General features: G+C 40.2%; 1 protein-coding gene across 1 annotated transcript in view; it reads right to left on the minus strand.

The window, feature by feature from the left end:
• Positions 1-829: 829 nt before the first annotated feature.
• LOC146662880 (caveolae-associated protein 1-like) overlaps positions 830-19349 on the minus strand; it is a 39270-nt gene continuing 20750 nt past the window's right edge. The window contains exon 2 of the mRNA XM_085415448.1: positions 830-3774. Within this exon, the coding sequence (XP_085271574.1) occupies positions 2896-3774 (879 nt within the window). The 3' untranslated portion in view covers positions 830-2895. The remainder of the gene's footprint in view (positions 3775-19349) is intronic.

Here is a 19349-nt window from a genome sequence, read left to right on the forward strand (position 1 = left end):
GAAACTACAATGTTGATATTTGTAATATCTTCTGTCTATAAGTTCATTTAACAATAACACTACTTGTTACACAAAGTACATAAAATTTGATACAAGAAAGAAAATGTTATGTAAAATGTTGCTCTGAAGTATTTTATTGCGCTAATTTAACATCAATCTTGTTGGATTTACTGGAGCTAAATAGCTGAACTCTGTAAAATGTAACCAGTGAACGTTTGTCATGTTCACATAACAATTTTTTAATGTTTTAGATGGAAATATGGTGGCATAATAAAACCCATTCAGTGAAGTAGAACAGATTATTTTTGAGTATGTTGCAGCTGTTGATGGTTCCTTTGACATGCTTCTGTTTGTTTAATGAATAAACTGTTAAATCCTCAGACTTCAATCTTTCAATCCAATAAACGACACCAAACAAGAGCCAGTAGCAGAAAAATAGAACAGAATAGAAAAGACCTTTATTGTCATTGTACATGTATAAAGAAAAATGTGCCTTTTTATGTATGTTCTGTTTTGGCAGATTTGGCAAGTTAGTTTTTCATAGGCACAACCGACATCCTCACCTCTGCTGCTCAACTCACGAATGCATTCTCCCTTCAGTGACGCGCCATTTAAGGGGAAATTAACAGGCTAAGAAGCATCTCCCAACAAAGACGTCACTGACCAAACAAATGTCCTAATTTATTGTGCAAAGTTTTCACACACAGGATATAATATATATATAATATATATGAATAAATGCCTTTGCATTTCAAATTCTGTAATATCAATGTTTTAGTCGTTTTTAAATACAAGAGCAGCAGAAAATGTTCAATAAAGACAAAGAAGCTGTGAACCAAATAGCATTTTAATGAAATCATTAGTGGTTAAGCAAAGTAACATTACAAAGGAAACAAAAGCAAGCAAACGGTTAAGTGTAAAGAACATTTGTTCCATTGGCACAGGCTTCAGTGCAGCTGCATGTTGTTACTGCTCTCACAGACATGGCATTGTTTCCCCCTTTTGGTGGTTTGAGCATCAAATCACCAAAGGTCTCAGCTGCACATCGACAATGCTAAAATATTTCAGCCGTCCTTACATATAAATGTCATTTGTTGCAAGCTGTGCAAACATCACAATTGTTTGACATGTAAATGTGGAAGAAGCGCAGGCAGCAGCGCACTGGCTGGGATTCACATTATATACAAAGATGAACAGCAAATGGTGATGACTCTGGGAACTAAGCTTTGACAAACACTGCAGAAACCTTTGGGAACAGTTACATGAAGCTCTCTTAGAATCATTTGTCATGTATTTGTAGCCTTCTGGCTTCTGGCCACGCCCCCTGCCCTTACCACAGAACACCTGTAGAAATATATGATGAATGAGCTACAGAGATGCAGTCAGAGCAGAACATTCAAATGCAAATCAACATAAATTCTTGACTTTTAAAAAGAGCTGTTGGTTTTATTGGTGAACACACGTGTAGAGGAAAATATGATGAAATGACCAGACACTAGGGGTCAGTGTCAGTCTGCAGCAGTCACATAAAAGCTCCAGAGAGCACACAGTGATTGTAAAAGCTGAGGATGCGTTGGTCCTTGTGGCAGCTTCTTTACCCAACTCATATCAGACGGTCTTTTGAACAAAAAAAAACAATAAAAAATGACAGAAGACTTTTTTCAACACAGGAGAAGATCACTCAAAGAAATGTAATGGACCTAACTACCTTCATTTTCATAACGGTTGTTCTTTGGGAGAAATGGCCGTACAATGTTCTGTAAAAACAACAAAGACACAGCGAGTCTACTACAGTCTGTCAGCAGTAAGAACATTAGCCTGATATAAAATGTGATCACATACAAATACACAAATACTCAACAATAACTTGGTAACAGACATCATTGTGCTTCTAAGTAAAGAGTAAATTAAGCAGAATACTATAACATTAGTAAGTAGAGACGGTGGAAGGAATAGCATAGCATGTGTGATACTTGATATTTCTGGATAAGCGTGAATATTTACTCTGTGAATTTATCATTTATCAGTCGGGAATCTGCAGCCCGACATCCTTTAAACAAACATTTCTCCAGCTGTGAGTCAGACAAAGGAAAAAGGGACACTTTCTAAGAATAATTCAGCCCTGCTCACAACAAACTTTCATCTTCTCCCCTTTATCCTGGTCTTTGCTCATGATCATCTCCACCTTTGGAAATCTGAGAGGAATGTCACATATTCCTTTGGATAGTGATTCTTAAGCCATAATGTGTAATCAAATAAAGGAAAAAATATAACTTGTTGTAGTCTTAATAACAGCGCAGCCTTTAGCACGTGGTCCATAAAAAGGACCTTTTGGGGGAGGGGCCTCTGTAGATGATCACCTTATAGAGCTGAAAAGCCAAATGTGTTAGCACTCTTCATGGTTATAGCTCCAGGGTTTCCTCTCTGTTCTCAGGTGCTACTTTTAAAAATCCTAACACAAAGACTGACTCTGACTGTGAGTGCAGAACAATCAGGGCCAGTGGAGCTTTGAAGCAGGCAGACATGTAGGTGAGATGCAAACAGAGCCAAAGGTCAGTTAAAGACATCACCGGCCTCCTGCAAAAGCTCTGACTTAGTTTGGTTGTGTTTATAATTGTTCTGTTTTGCTGCAGAGAATGATTACAATCTGTTTGAATGCTCACTTTTTTTAGGCTGAATTATTGTCTTGGGCACCACCTGTCGGATAATCTGAGAATTACATGTTCCCAGAAAGCATTTTTGTGAACACAATGTTGTCTTAATTGGCAGGAATCATGGCCAAAATCAAAATAATAATAATAATAATGATACCCAGGTTGTAATTAGCCTCATAATTTTCTGTGGTATCTTAATCTTAATGCTAACAATGATCTTGTTAGCATCTGCTTTATATCTTTAATCGCTATCTCTGTCTCTGTCTTCGTGCTCCTGCAAAGCATCGTGGCTGTCCTCCTCTTCATCCTCATCAGCCTCTTCCTCATCACCACCTCCATTCATCATTTCCATCTCCACCTCCACCCCTCCTTCCTCAGCCTCCGCGTCCACTTCACTGAAGGGCTCGGGATCCTGTGACACCTCGACCATCTCAGTGCCTTGAACCACTTCAACAGCACCCTCGCGAATCTTTTTGACGTGGAAGGTGAAGGGGGGCACTTTGTACACGGCGGTCTTGGACCGGGCATAAACCACATGGTCTGGTGTGAAGGCTTTCTTCATCTTGTCGCTGGATGTCTTCATCTTCTGCTTGCGCTCAGGGTTGACGCTCATGCGTGTCCCGAGTTTTCCCATCTTCTTCTCAATGTTGTGGCGGGTCTTCTCCAGGTTTTCCTTGGTCTTCTGCTTGGTCTTTTCTAAATTCTCCTTGGTTCTTTGCCTTGTCTTTTCCAGGTTCTCCTTTGTCTTCTGCTTGGTCTTCTCAAGGTTCTCCTTGGTTTTTTGTCTGGTCTTCTCCAGGTTCTCTTTGGTCTTTGCTCTGGTCTTATCCATCTTCTCCTTTGAGAAAACAGTTTTCAGGTTTTGTACACGCTGCAGGCTGCTGCGCTTGATGCGTTCGGCACGAGTCTCCTCCATGGCCTCCTCGATCTCCAAACCCTCTTCGTCCGATGAGAGGTCCACGTGAGGCTTGTCTGCCTTTTCTCCTTCTTCTCCCTCTTCTCCGGGCTCTTCCACAGCTTCTTTGAGCTCGAGCAGACTGCCTCCTCTGCTTCCCGACACAGACTCGGAAACCTTCATGGATTTTGAAATGCTGAGTTTCGAGGGAACTTTCACTTCATCCTGTGGAGAAAAGAGCATAAATCATGACATTATTTCTTCTGATAGAGGTTTTGTTAACGTACTGTAGCTAAACACATTACTGACATATTATCACATTTTAAGGCTGATAGTGTGTCTTGTTACATATCACAGTCCAGAGCAGCGTTGTGGTTCTGCTGGTTGGTGTATCCAGATTCATACAGGATTAAAAGACTGATTAATGTGGTGAAGTCACAATTCAAATTTTAGCTTTAGGATAGGAGTATTGGTAAAAGGAGTGGTATGTCTCTGCTATCATGAAGTGCTTTATGTGTGTTTGTGCATTGTTCCTCTTTCTGTCGATGTGTGCAAGTACTCACAGGCTAACCAAGCCGAGCCGTGTGACTCACTTCAGGTTTTCCACACAGTGCAGCCATTAGAGGCCATCATAAACAGAGACGATTCTGAGTAAAGACATGAAGCTGTCTCAGAGGAATGAAAGGAAAACGTTTGTGTGGGATGTCAGCTGTGACAAAAGGGGCAAACAACATAATTACAGTGTGCGCACAAAGCTACTCTGACCCTTCTGCTGACATCATTAAGATGTGCTTAACACACATGCGGAGGGGAGGAGAGTGCTCCGGGACATTTAAAGTTTTGTGGTTGAACCATGTTTGTCTCTGCAGGCTGCTGCATGCTCTCATTCTCTGTCATGTCGTGTTAACCTGGAAACTCTGTATCATCGTCCTCCAGAGACGGGACCTCTCAGCAGGAGAGGTAGTGGGATTCTTATTTCTGCACTCATTTGCTTCTGAGATGAACCATTGTGGTTTTTATTACCTCGTGACTTCTAGCACACTGTCTGGAGGCGACATTCTGGAATAGCGGTCCTATCACTCTGCATCTGGTGAGCTTTGCAGTTTCCGAACTTTACTTGTTTGGAATATTTTGTATGTGTGACCTGCCTCGCCTGACCCTGGCCCGCCCTGTAAAGCATTCCTGTATAGAAACACTTCACGCTCGCCTCCATAGTCATTCATTCCCCTCTCTGTTCCATCTTCCACCCACCATATCTTCCCTTTCTCAATAACATTCCAGCCAAGGGAGCCTATCTTTCTCTTTTCTCATAAATTCAGCACTCTGGCCTGCAAATGCAGGGATGGAAGAGAGGGCGGGGGTCTTCCTCTTTCCATCACGGCAACTTTGAATCCAACTGGGCTCCAGACATGTACCTTGTGTACTGAATGTAGTACTTGCTGTATGTATTGTGTGTTTGTCTCCCCTTACACTGCCTTTATTGTCAAAACAGGAACTCGGTGGGGCCGGGACAAAGGACTAGCAGGGATGGGGGATGGTCAGGTGAGGAAAGTGGAGATGCTTTTCTGCTGTCGTATGAAACGACTAATTGCACACATGGGATGATTCTAAGAGTCGTGGAAAACCATCTGGTCCGCAGGAAGATGATAGCATCAAAGTCTTAGCTGGAAGGTAGCACTGAGAGCTAAGTGTGAGCATGTAGAGGAGGGGGGGGGGGGGTCTGCATCCATTGTGTTCTGTTCTCGTGGTTTTATTGAGGTATTGTGCTGCAGTATCTTGGGTAAACTTGACCTTAGATGAAGGATTTTGGCTTTCCTGCCGGGCGGGGGTGCTGGAAAATACCTGCCTAGTTACAATTCATTGTGTCTTATATTGAAGTCAAGGACAATGCAGTGGGTGCTGAAAATCACTTAAGAAAGGTTAAACCTCGAGCCTGGATCTCTCCACACTTAAAATACTCCCAGGTACACTTCCTTCCAATGACACCACACCATTTATTATTCCAGAAATAATTTGCATGTCCCAGTAAACAGTAGATTTGGTATTCCAGATTCCAGGATGGGCTTTTGTTTTATACAAACCAACATGCTTCTTTTGCCGTTTGCACCCATATTCATCACATACATCAACAGCACAAATAGGTGCTTAAGTAAAAAAGGGTCATTCCACATATCTTTGTAATGACATTTTTACATATTTTATCTATCAGAATCAGAATATTTTTAAATCCTCTAAAGAAATGACGTACAAACAGTGCCGTAGCTCCGCAAACGCACATAACGCACACTGCGTAGGGCACCAAATGGCCGGTAGGGCACCAAAAAAATCAGGGTCGTAAAAAAAAAAAGTAAACCATATTAATACTATAAATATCATATGCATTAATATGGTTAAACAATACAAAAGCAACATAAAACAATTTTCCCGAGAAAAGGGGTGAATCTGCTTTGTGCCCTGTCTCCAGTCTCCTCCTGGTGCCCCCCCACTCCCAGTGGTCTGTTCTATAATTGGTAAACACCTGTTTGAACATGGCCTCGAAACGGCAACAGGAGTCGGGAGCGGAGAAAAGAAAGAAGAAGAGGAAGCGTGATGAAACTCAGGCGTCGCTTGCCGGTAAGGCAATGTTTAAATAATAATAATAAAAAAAGTTCATTATTGTAGCCCTTGCTTGCACGCTCATGTCCGTCAACTCTGTGATAGCTCCTGTTAGCAGTGTTCATACTGTGTTAACAAATGTTGCAAATGATTGATGTTGGGTAGTTTGTTTACGTTGTGGATATGAATATAGAATGGACTACTAAAAGCAACTCATCATGGTCACTCAATTGACGGTTTTCAGATAACGTTAGCAATCGTGACTCACGATTGCTAACGTTATCGTGATTCGTGAGACTAGCATTTCCCTCCTCAGGTTGCTAGCTGGCTAACGTCATGCATGCTACTGATTAACCTTAACTTTGGGATAGGTCAGTGATGCAGTCAAGTATTATTATCAGATTAGACAAGATTACTTTGTATGTTGCTGCATTTCAGGATATCTATAAAGACGCATATCTTATTTATGCCATTGACGTCTGAACACATAAATAGTTCTCGTCTTTCTTTAGGTTCATAGATCAAGGGCGACATCTGTTGGTGAAACTGTAATATGAAACCTATATCTTCCAGTAATATAGATTTCCTACTTGCGCATTTATATCAAATTATGTACAGCATGTTTATATTGCCATTTGCCATTATGAAAATCTATACATGTAAAATATAGTTAGTAATTTTTAAATGTACCAGTGACTTACTTAATTTATTAGTCTTATAATGCAATCTTTCGTAGGCCTACTGTAGATTCAAAATTGTATTTCTGTAAAATCCCTGAATATTTTCTCTTGTATGCAGGGTCAATGCTTAAATATGTTCAAGGAGGATCTCAAGGACAGGATGAACCATCCAGTAGTAGTGCCATCCCTGGACATCAACCACCAGCCATTGTAGACCCTGCAACAATCCCTAGCCAAGAAGAACAAGAACCATCAACCACCAGTTCAGGTACAGTTCCATACACAAGTACCACTGAGAGTCCTGTCACTGAGAGACTATCAGAAAGTGACACTGTGGAGACATGTGTGCCCCCTTCAACCGATCCTGCTCTTTGGCCAGCTCACATTGTAGATGCTGATCGTGTTGAAATTGTGCGGAGAGGTCCTTTTAATGTCAGCTCTGATTTTAATTTTCCAAAGGGGCCTGATGGAAGAGCATTTCACACTAGCCTTAAGTTCAAAATTCTTCCCAATGGAGAAAAGGTTCACCGGAGCTGGTTAGTGTACTCACCGCAGAACAATGCTGTGTTCTGCTTTGCATGTAAGCTTTTCAGTGTGAAGGATATAAAGCTGAGTACAGAGGGCTTCAGTGACTGGTCGAACATCAACATCCGTTTGAGGGGTCATGAGTGTAGCCAAGACCACATACAGTGCATGCTTAAGTGGAGAGAACTGGACACACGGCTAAAGAAAAGCATGGCAATAGATCAACAGGAGTTGACCTTACTAGAGGCAGAAAGGAAAAAGTGGCGAGAGATTCTCAAACGATTACTCTCAATAACTCTCTCACTGGCTTCCAGAAATTTGTCTTTTAGGGGCTCTTCTGACTGTCTTTATGAGCCGGACAATGGCAACTTCTTGAAGGAAGTAGAGCTTATGGCAACATATGACCTTGTAATGGCAAATCACTTGGCCAACATAAAAGATGAAGGTTCCCACACACATTACCTCAGCCCTGAGACACAGAACGAACTAATTCAGATTATCTCTTCAGAAACATTCCGCGCCATTGTGAAGCAAATCCAGTTGGCAAAATACTTCTCCATCATTCTTGACTGTACTCCAGATGTGAGTCACACTGAACAAATGTCAGTCATAGTACGCATTGTTTGTTTCCAAGCACAACCAGATATTAAAGAATACTTTCTTGGCTATATAAATGTGGAGCAAACAACTGGCCTTAACCTGTCCAATGTTGTCCTTGACAAGTTGAAGGAGCTTGGCATTCCATTTGAAAACTGTCGAGGACAGGCCTATGACAATGGGGCCAACATGAAGGGGAAGAAGCAAGGTGTTCAGGCCAGACTGCTACAATTAAACCCGAGAGCATTGTTTGTGCCTTGTGGAGCTCACACGATGAATCTGGTCATAGCTGATGCTGCCAAGTCCTCTCCAGATGCAACTGGCTACTTTGGGTATTTGCAGAAGTTGTTCAATTTCTTTTCCAGTGCCACCCAGCGATGGGCCATTTTAACAAAACATGTGAAATTGACACTTAAATCTTGGAGTGACGTTAGATGGGAAAGCAGGCTTCAAAGTGTAACTGCTGTCCGGAGTCAGACAAAAGAAGTGAGGGATGCTCTCCTGGAGGCCAGAGAAGCTGTAAGTGATGCAGTCGCAAAGGTGGAGGCTCAAGTGCTTGCTGAGGAAGTAGCCTCATTTCGATTTTTGATTTGCTCCATCGTGTGGTGTGAACTTCTTACAATCACAAACCAGGTGAACAAGTTACTACAGTCCAGCTCCATGCAGCTCGATGTTGCTGTCAGGCTCATTGACACTGCCAAAAGTAACCTCTCTAAATACAGACAGTCTGGGTTTGATGAGGCTGTGTCAGCTGCCAAAGAACTCTGTGAGGCCCTGAACATAGAACCACAGTTGAAGGAGAAAAGGCTCAGGAGCACAAAAAGGCAGTTTGCATATGAAGCTGTTGATGAGCCCCTCCATGATGCCCTTAAAAAGCTTGAGGTCACATTTTTCAATTGTGTTGTGGACTCTGCTTTAATCTCCCTACAGGAGAGGTTTGAGACCATGAATCAAGTGAAGGAGAAATATGGAGTGCTGCTTGATTTCAGCAAAGTGAATGGGATGTCCAAGGAGGATTTAAAAAAACACTGCACTGAAGTACAGAAGACACTGACAGATAAGGGAGTAGCTGACATTGATGGACCTGAGATGATGCAGGAAATCATCAACCTTCCTCAGCTGCCACCACAGACGTCTGCTTTGGAAATGCTGTCATTTTTACATGACAATCAGCTTCAAGAGGTATATCCCAATCTGTGGATTGCTCTGCGTATTGCACTGACCCTGCCTGTCACAGTTGCCTCTGCTGAGCGAAGCTTTTCAAAGCTCAAACTCATTAAAACGTACCTGCGTTCATCAATGGGGCAGGAACGTTTAAGTGGTCTGGCTGTTATCAGCATCAATGGTGACGTGGCTCAGAAGCTATCATATGATGACCTTATAGCTGATTTTGCAACCAGAAAATGCAGGCGTGTGCCTCTCTAGGCCCTAGAGAGGCACACCACGCCTGCATTTTCTGGTTGTCAGAGTATGCCCTAGAGTCTAGGGCATACTCTGACAACGAATTGTAAAAATGTTTAACATAGTTACTTAAGGAATGTGGCTTTTGTGTTCAAATTCTTATTTTTCTTATTTAAGTTTCTTATTTAAATTCTATTGTGAAACTATTTGTAAATATATTAATAATAATACTATTATATTATATATATTATTTTTTTATAAAAAAAATTACACATTATTGCCAGGCTCTTTGTTCTTGTTCCAATGTTCAATTTTTGTTTCAGTATTTATTTGTAACAGTATTTTTAACCTCCTTTAACCTTATTTATTTGTTTAACTGTCATGTTTGTTGTTATTTAATTAAACAAATTCCACTGAGAAATTCAAAAGTATTAATGTTTTTTTTTTTTTTTTCAGTGGCGGGGGGGGCACCATAAAGCATTTGTGCTTAGGGCACCCAAATGGCTAGCAACGGCCCTGCGTACAAATAAACATCAGGATCCTTTCAGCCGGCAGAGAAGGTATTTTGCTTTGGCTAGGACACCATCTGAGCCATCACAGGACAGCAGCACTAATTTTTACAAACAAATTCTTCTAAAGATTTTTTTTGTTCTGCAAATTCATTATAGATCTAACTGCACAGAGCGATATACAAGTAATGACAATTATCAACATGGAAGAGATATACACATCAATAAATCAATAATTATAAGCCAATGAAATCTCGTATATGATTTGAAAATCCATCCTTTCGCTTCCGCCTATCCTTCTCAGGGTCGCGGGAGCCTATCCCAGCTGTCATAGGGCGAGAGGCGGGGTACACCCTGGACAGGTCGCCAGTCTGTTACACACAGGGACAGACACCCATTCACTCCCACCTATGGGCAATTTGGATTAATCCCCCCCAAACTGCATGTCTTTGGACTGTGGGAGGAAGCTGGAGTACCCGGAGGGAACTCACGGGGAGAACATGCAAACTCCACACAGAAAGACCCCATCAGACCCCGGCCTGATGGTGGAATTGAACTCAGGACCCTCTTGTTGTGGAGCAACAGTCCCACTGTGCCACTGTGCTTCCCTGAGAAAGTGTCATTAAAAATTGTACCTTAAATATATTTGAATATACAACCTGTGCACTATTGAGCTACTTCAATAAGATTATAATGTTGACTTAAATACTTTTTTGTGATGGACGGTTCACACACCAGTTTTTTATTCTATAAAAATATTTCTGTTATCCAAAATAAATAGTTCAGAAAACTGGAAAACAGAGTTTTGGAGGATCTGGAGACTGAAGCGACTTCTTTGCTCATTGGTTGCTTTGTTTTCTGTCACATGATCACTGAAAGGCTTCTCATGGAGATGCTGCATGTTGTCTTAGACCACAGAGAATCACAGAGTCAGTTTAGTTTTAGATGAGTACAAGAAAGTGGATGCATGGATGGACTATAGAGAATATAAAAATAGTTGTGGCAATAACTTAGTGTTAGTGTTCTGCTTAAAATGAGATGTCAATGATTGTCTTGTCTTTAAGGAGCCCAAAGTCAGTCTATCAGTTTGGTAAAGATGTGTGTGTGTGTGTGTGTGTGTGTGTGTGTGTGCGTGCGCGTGTGCGCGTGCGCGTGCGTGCGTGCATGCGTGTGTGTGTGTGTGTGTGTCTAAAGTACATGGAAAGAGCGCAGGAGGAAGTTCAGGCAGTCACCTTGGTGTGTTGACTTCCTGACTCTGCTAATTTAATGGGACATTGTTCTCCGTGAGGATGCTGTGCCAAAGACAGGAAAGCACACTCAGAGTCACGGAAAATAGACCAATGAGGTACGTAAGGATTGGCAACCTCTCAGTGTGTGTGTGTGTGTGTGAGTGTGTGTGAGAGTGTGTGAGTGTGAGTGTGTGTGTGAGTGTGAGTGTGTGTGTGTGAGTGTGTGTTCCTGTCTAGCTATCTTTGTGAGGACCAAAATCTGCATTCTACTATACTTGTGTCAGGATTACAATTAGGTTATGGTTAGGTTAGGGTAAGAAGCTACCGAAAACATTATGTCAATGAAGGTCCTCACTAAGAGGCTTGTGTGTGTGTGTGTGTGTGTGTGTGTGTGTGTGTGTGTGTGTGTGTGTGTGTGTGTGTGTGTGTGTGTGTGTGTGTGTGTGTGTCTGCACTACAGTTTTTTACAGACGCTAGGACACATGTCTCAATACTTAGGTCACTTTTGCAAAACTCTTCACACAATCCTCCTAACTGACTGTCAGCTTGGCAAAGCAGTTCATTCCACATTCAAAATGCACTACAACTACCAAAACACTTCATTCAGGTCTCAAATAAACTCATTCTTCCAGAACACTAGCAAAGGTTGACAGCCGACAAACACACTTTGTCACCCACAAAACAATGACCTAAAAAACACTAACAACATGTAGCATTACACAGTGTTTCCTGTGTAAAACAAGGACACATCTCTGTTTATAATTTCAATATATGTTACTGGAATGAATCAGACATCATGCAGAATTCGTTAATATTTGTTTATGTATTTTTATTTTTTTGCACTAAGTAATCCCAAAATAGAAAGTCAAAGTCAAAAGTCAAAGTCAACTTTATTTGTCGATTCTGCCACATGTACAGGACATACAGAGAATAGAAATGGCGTTACTCTCAATCCCTAGATAAATAGCAAATGAACATTTAAATATATTTAAATATAAAAGTGATTACAGTTTTTTACAGTCGCTAACAAGCGCCTACCCATACTTCAGATACCTTTTCTAAACTCTTAACACAGACCCACACCTACAAAACACAATTGGCCAAATGGATAATATCCTTCCCAAAAATACACTTTGTTAAATATATACTAACTCCTCATTTCAAAATTAGAACACATCTTTCTCTGCACACACTAACTGTACAAAAACACTATAAATCTGACTCAAAATGAAATTAGTCTGTCAAAGAATAACACTTGTTTTCACTTCACAAGGTACATGCAGTCAATCAAAGTACACCAGGTTTCAAAATACTGGCTATTATTGACATTACAAAAACTGCATAGACATTTATGTTTCAGTTTCACAGGTATTTGCATGCGAAACATGCAATCCACCATATTGACACCAGAAATGTCTTGGTTGGTAACTGTATGTCCACATGTACAGTAATGTTCACATTCAAAAGCATTCCAGTAAAAAGCAAACAAGTTTTTGTTTCTTTACTGTTTACCACAGGAGGTACAGTAGAAACACGGTATGATAGGACAGAGAAAGTTTTACAGTATTGCTTACAGTGAACAAAATATCCATGAAACACACAAGAGCATTCTGAACAAAAAAACAACAGCAAAAAGCCAAGATAAAAAGGGGGGGAGGGGGAGGGGGGCTATAAAAAGGCAAAAGATTTGCATCTAATCTCTGCGATCTTCAGGGTTAGGCCACATGTTTTCATCAACATCACATCTGATGTTATCCAAGTCGATGCACCTGGGATAAAACCGCCTGGTATGTCGGATCCACCGACATATCATTGCAGAAGCAGAGGTTTTTATACTGTATCTAAGGTTTGGGATATTGTTTTTGCTATTGTGGGATGTTGTGTGTTAACATTCGTAGATACTACAAAAACAGTTCATGATTTTGCTGGGAGGTATAGCTTGTCTGTTAAGAAAATGTAAGCATTGTGGAAATGTGTTCACTGACTGCATATTGGGTGAACACGACATGAAATGTGTGACTGGTATGGCCACAACAGACCGATGCTGTGCTAATTGTGTTTAGAGTTTTGCAAATGTGACAACTGTTTGGACAAACGCTTGTTAGCGACTGTAAAAAACTGTAAAAATGCAAGTAAAATAATTAAAAAGTAAAAATTTAAATAAATAAAATTTTACATATAACAGAAAGCTATACAATATAGCTTTCTGTTATATTTCCCATTTCTAATAATGGGTAAGTGACATTGAGTGTAAACCAGGCAGAGTAGTGCAATTAGGCAAATAGTGCAAATGGAGATTTAGTAATGTACGGTAAGAGAAAGTGTAACAACAAAGTCTTATGAGTCTTATACAAGAATTTGTATACACACCATCCACTGATACACATACAATAGTAATGCTATTCTACTCCATTTCTGGCTGGGTCCATGTTTACATCACAAAAAAACCTATTCAGCAGTTGTCTCCTTTTGTAATGAAATTGAAGGAGTAACATCTGTGCAGATGTTCATCTACAATGAGAATCAGCTGTGGCTGGTTAAACTGCATTTTTAGATTGGAAATATGTTTCAATAAAATATTGCTGTTGGATTTTGCTGTCTTATTCAGTTTTGCATTGTGTTATTGTTTTGGCCATAAGTTTAACAGTTTTGAAAACAGTATGTAAGCACATGCAAAATGTCCTGTACGTACAAAGATTTTTGGCAGTTGTTGTGTCTGAGTGAGAAGATAATTCATGAAATTTGAGAGATGTAGTCATTGAATGCATTTTGTGCCAAAACAATGATAACTGGTCCTCAGTTTAGCCCACATAGACTTCTGTTGTGCTCACTGTGTGAGGAGTTTTGCAAACGTGACCTAAGTATTGAGAAATGTGTCCTAGCATCTGTAAAAAACTGTAAATGTATCTAACATATTCACCAACAGGTCAACAGTGTTCGGGCTCGTTGGCTGCTCCAGTCGCTTGGCTTGGTTTATCTCGGCTCCCCCGACTTCATGTTGCCACTTCACATTATTTCACTCCTAGTAGCTTCAATCTGCTTAAAGTCATTCACTGTTGCCATGTCAGTGCAAATCGTCTGAGGTGTGGTGGGAAGGTGTCTGCTTGTATGGAGACAGTCTGTATAAACTGATCCTCCTGCTATCTGAGTTGCTATTTTCCTGAGGACTGATAGGTCACAGGTGCTGGTTCTGTATAAGTTGATCTCTTTTCTTGAACATCTCATCCTCCAGAGCAGGTTAGTACTACAGTAGAAGTTACCATGAAACAACTGAACATTTTTGTAACCTCAAAACATGAACTAACTCACGAGGCTGAAGCTGCTGGTCCTGCTGCACAGAACTATGCACTGAGTTTTAAGCACTGCATTAAAGCTCCACAGTGTTCCATGACTGTTTCCATGCTTAGACTTGGTCAAACCTATTGTGAGTATAGCCATGAGCCACAGGTGTTATGAGGTTAACGTTTCAATTCTCGACTTTAGAAGGTTGACAAAAATCATTTCTGTTTAATGGCTCCTCTTAAACATGTGATCTGAAAAAGTAGCAAGACAAAATGTATATTTCCATGACAGTTGGCTTGTGAGTTGTTCTTTAAATGTCAGTCCCCCAGAAAACACTCAGACACACACAGTGTCCTCGCTTGCTTCTCAGCCTGCCCTCAGTTACTCTTTGCATCAGCAGTTGTATCACGAGGATTCCCCTTTTTCCTGGATTTACTGGAAAATCCCCTGAATGTGTGTGTGTGTGTGTGTAATGGAATGTGGACTCCTAGAGCTTAGTACAGTAGAGTATGCATGCTGCTCACACAGGTACACACACACACATGCTTTTCCACAGCAGTAGGGGAACTCTCGGTGGTTAGAGTTTAAACAGGAAAACAGAAACAGAGAAGGGTGTGTTATTGCCGGATTCCTCTCGCTCTGCATCAGCCTGATGAGTGGTTGCTGTGTGAGAGTGGAAAGCTTCCATGGTGCTCCTACCCCGCCCCCCACCACACACACACACAAATTACGGCTCCTGACTAGTAAACATTGTTTTGCTTTTATCTGGAAACATTATAGTTCCAGTCAGCCTCGTCCCTGTTACCATGGAAACACAACTTCAATTCAGCACTTTGGTGGTGAAACTGGAAATCTTTGCTTCCAGAATGATTTTTGTTGTCATCGCAAACTACGACGCAACAATAGTGTCATGAAGTGCACATGCACAGATTTATCTCCAAGGATATAATGTTGTAACTGTATCCAGTTTGCAGCAGGAAGCTCACACACACACATTTGGCAGATACTTGGCTGAGGTAGTTGTTCGGGCATTGTTATTGCTGCCATGGCTACCATGGACCCCGCTGGCTACACCCAGGAAACCCAACAATTTTTGGATTTTTGGATTTAACAGTGTGTCCTAGAAAAAGGAAATCAGACCAGTTAAAGTCACATGGAAAAGCATGACAAAGGAAAATGCTTGACCAAAGAGCTGCACTGAGATGGACCGTGGCACAGGAGTCATCGTGCACACTCATCATTAAACAAAAACAATTCTGCTGACAGCACAGAGCATTAGCCAGCTGATCTCAGCAGCACACACACACACACACACACACACACACACACACACACACACACACAGTCTAATAGGGTGTTCATTAACATTAGACTGATGTGTGCATATTGTTACATTCAATAGAAAAAGATATCAAGCGGTTCATGGAAACTATCTGTTACAGCATGTTAACTTAGAAATAACACCTCACTCTTTTCTAAATGATGAACGCTGATTTATAAATGTTTTATGAAACTGCAAATATTTGATGTCTCGTGTTACAGTTTTTTACAGATGCTAGGACACATTTCTCAATACTTAGGTCATGTTTGCAAAACTCCTCACACAGTGAGCACAACAGAAGTCTATGTGGGCTAAACTGAGGACCAGTTATCATTGTTTTGGCACAAAATGCATTCAATGACTACATCTCTCAAATTTCATGAATTATCTTCTCACTCAGACACAACAACTGCCAAAAATCTTTGTACGTACAGGACATTTTGCATGTGCTTACATACTGTTTTCAAAACTGTTAAACTTGTGGCCAAAACAATAACATAATGCAAAACTGAATAAGACAGCAAAATCCAACAGCAATATTTTATTGAAACATATTTCCAATCTAAAAATGCAGTTTAACCAGCCACAGCTGATTCTCATTGTAGATGAACATCTGCACAGATGTTACTCCTTCAATTTCATTACAAAAGGAGACAACTGCTGAATAGGTTTTTTTGTGATGTAAACATGGACCCAGCCAGAAATGGAGTAGAATAGCATTACTATTGTATGTGTATCAGTGGATGGTGTGTATACAAATTCTTGTATAAGACTCATAAGACTTTGTTGTTACACTTTCTCTTACCGTACATTACTAAATCTCCATTTGCACTATTTGCCTAATTGCACTACTCTGCCTGGTTTACACTCAATGTCACTTACCCATTATATTGTATATTGTATAGCTTTCTGTTATATGTAAAATTTTATTTATTTAAATTTTTACTTTTTAATTATTTTACTTGCATTTTTAATCACTTTTATATTTAAATATATTTAAATGTTCATTTGCTATTTATCTAGGGATTGAGAGTAACGCAATTTCTATTCTCTGTATGTCCTGTACATGTGGCAGAATCGACAAATAAAGTTGACTTTGACTTTTGACTTTGACTTTCTATTTTGGGATTACTTAGTGCAAAAAAATAAAAATACATAAACAAATATTAACGAATTCTGCATGATGTCTGATTCATTCCAGTAACATATATTGAAATTATAAACAGAGATGTGTCCTTGTTTTACACAAGAAAACACTGTGTAATGCTACATGTTGCTAGTGTTTTTTAGGTCATTGTTTTGTGGGTGACAAAGTGTGTTTGTCGGCTGTCAACCTTTGCTAGTGTTCTGGAAGAATGAGTTTATTTGAGACCTGAATGAAGTGTTTTGGTAGTTGTAGTGCATTTTGAATGTGGAATGAACTGCTTTGCCAAGCTGACAGTCAGTTAGGAGGATTGTGTGAAGAGTTTTGCAAAAGTGACCTAAGTATTGAGACATGTGTCCTAGCGTCTGTAAAAAACTGTATTTTCTCTGCAGGAGAAATGTTTCTGTGCACGCAGCTCAAAGCTCATTTAACACGAGACATCAAATATTTGCAGTTTCATAAAACATTTATAAATCAGCGTTCATCATTTAGAAAAGAGTGAGGTGTTATTTCTAAGTTAACATGCTGTAACAGATAGTTTCCATGAACCGCTTGATATCTTTTTCTATTGAATGTAACAATATGCACACATCAGTCTAATGTTAATGAACACCCTATTAGACTGTGTGTGTGTGTGTGTATTTCTTATTGAATGCCATGGGAAAAAGTGATGTTCAGAAAGAGCATAAAACTCCTCCTCCTGCTTTCCACTCATCCCCTTTAATCAGAGACATGGGACCAAAGAGAGAGAAATACAGATTGCTATATAAAGTGAAGGCATGCCGCAGGTCCCTGAGGGAGAAGAGGGATGAGTCACCAGGCCTAGAGTTGCACTGGAGCGCAGCACCAGCCTTCTTTTCCAAATTCCCTTTTTTCTTTTCTTTTCTTTCTCTCTGTCCTTTCCAAAGTGTAGTACCTCCCTGAGGTACCACGTGGTCAGACGGGGATCACTGTGCAATGAGTCAGATTGGCATAACAGCTCCAGAGCAACTGAACAAATATTATGTGCCAGTTGTTGGCCAAGTTATTCTATTTCTGATTAATTTTCATAGTCTTTGGCTTTCATCAGTCACATGTTCATATTAGATCAAATAAACAGTTTGTAAGTGCAGATGTAAGGCAGGTAAAGGGCTGTGCTGAAAGGTAAATGTAGCTGAATGTGGTTTAAGTGAACATTAAGTGTAATAGCTGTGCTTTGTTTGGTTTTTCTTTATGTCTGGTGCCTTCTTACAAGGCAGCTCCTGCTGTGTCCACTGCACTTGTCTTAAATTTGCTTTGTTCTCATATAGGTTGTTCACATACTTTGAACACATAACGTCCCACTAGCATTCAGCTTTATTGTGAATATTGCCCAGATCACTGAAGTCTTGTCTTCCTATCCGGTCGTTAAGTGATGACGTGACGAATCCTACTTCCGGGTCTAAAGTAGTCTGCGTTTAATATGGCTTTTGTGTTGTTAACATGTTTAATGTTTTGTATTTTCTTCTATTTAATCTTCATTTATGCTGGAAGTGATAACAGAGCTGTACGTTTGAATCTGTTTCTAAAACCCCGCAGTCAGGACATGCTATATTGTATTTAGATAGAAGCTAGCGAGCTAACTTCCTGCTAACTTCTAACTCCGTTAAATGTCATAAATTCCGTTTTCATGGATGCCTGGATGTTAAACTCAATTGTTACACCTGGTAGAGCAGAACGCTGATCATTTTATTAAAGATGAAAGACTTTAGACAGTTTTTCAACTCTCAGTAATGCCATAGTGATCGTTTGATATATGGACCTGCAGCGGAGTTTAGACCCAGACACAGCTAGTGACGTCAGACTTAACGACCGGATAGACTAAATGCAGCAGAGAACAAAGACGGTGATCAAATCTCTGGCGTCTCTCACCATCATACTCAGCTGGTCGTTACCATGTAGTTATTAATAGAGACTCCTGATACATAAGTGCTTGTTTCATGCACCATCATGTACTGGATATGATGATGATGATTTTAAAAATGCTATAAACTAAAACGTTCTGCAAGTTTAGTCATAACGAGCGGTTCTGTTTGTGCTGCTCATGTTGGGTTTGCAGATTTTCAGGATTTTCCCTGTAGGCTCTTCACCTCACAGCTCCTTAACAAATACAATTTAACTCATTATTTTAATAACTGAAGTGATTAGAATTGCATGAAAGCCACCTTCAAGTATAATTGTGAAATGTGAGCATATTTCTGTATTTGTTTAATGTTCTTGTCTGGTTTTGAAATAATAAGCCAATCTGTGACGAGCAAGGTACCGTCCCTACACACTGTTCCCTGGGCGCTGCATTGGTGACTGCCCACTGCTTCACTGGGTGAATGTGTTAAATGCAGAGGAACTATTTCCCTATGGGGACTAACACATACACATTAATTAATTCATTCATTAATTAATTAATTAAAGACAAATAACACACAATCGTCATTCAAATGCATTTGCTGCTTTGGTCAGATGTGTCTCTTTTATGTCATTTTGTACGTTTCTTAAAGGCCC

The sequence above is a fragment of the Rhamphochromis longiceps genome, linkage group LG8 (genome assembly GCF_057381845.1).
Source record: "Rhamphochromis longiceps isolate RC_006_pf linkage group LG8, R_longiceps_female_GT1.1, whole genome shotgun sequence".
Classification (NCBI taxonomy): domain Eukaryota; kingdom Metazoa; phylum Chordata; class Actinopteri; order Cichliformes; family Cichlidae; genus Rhamphochromis; species Rhamphochromis longiceps.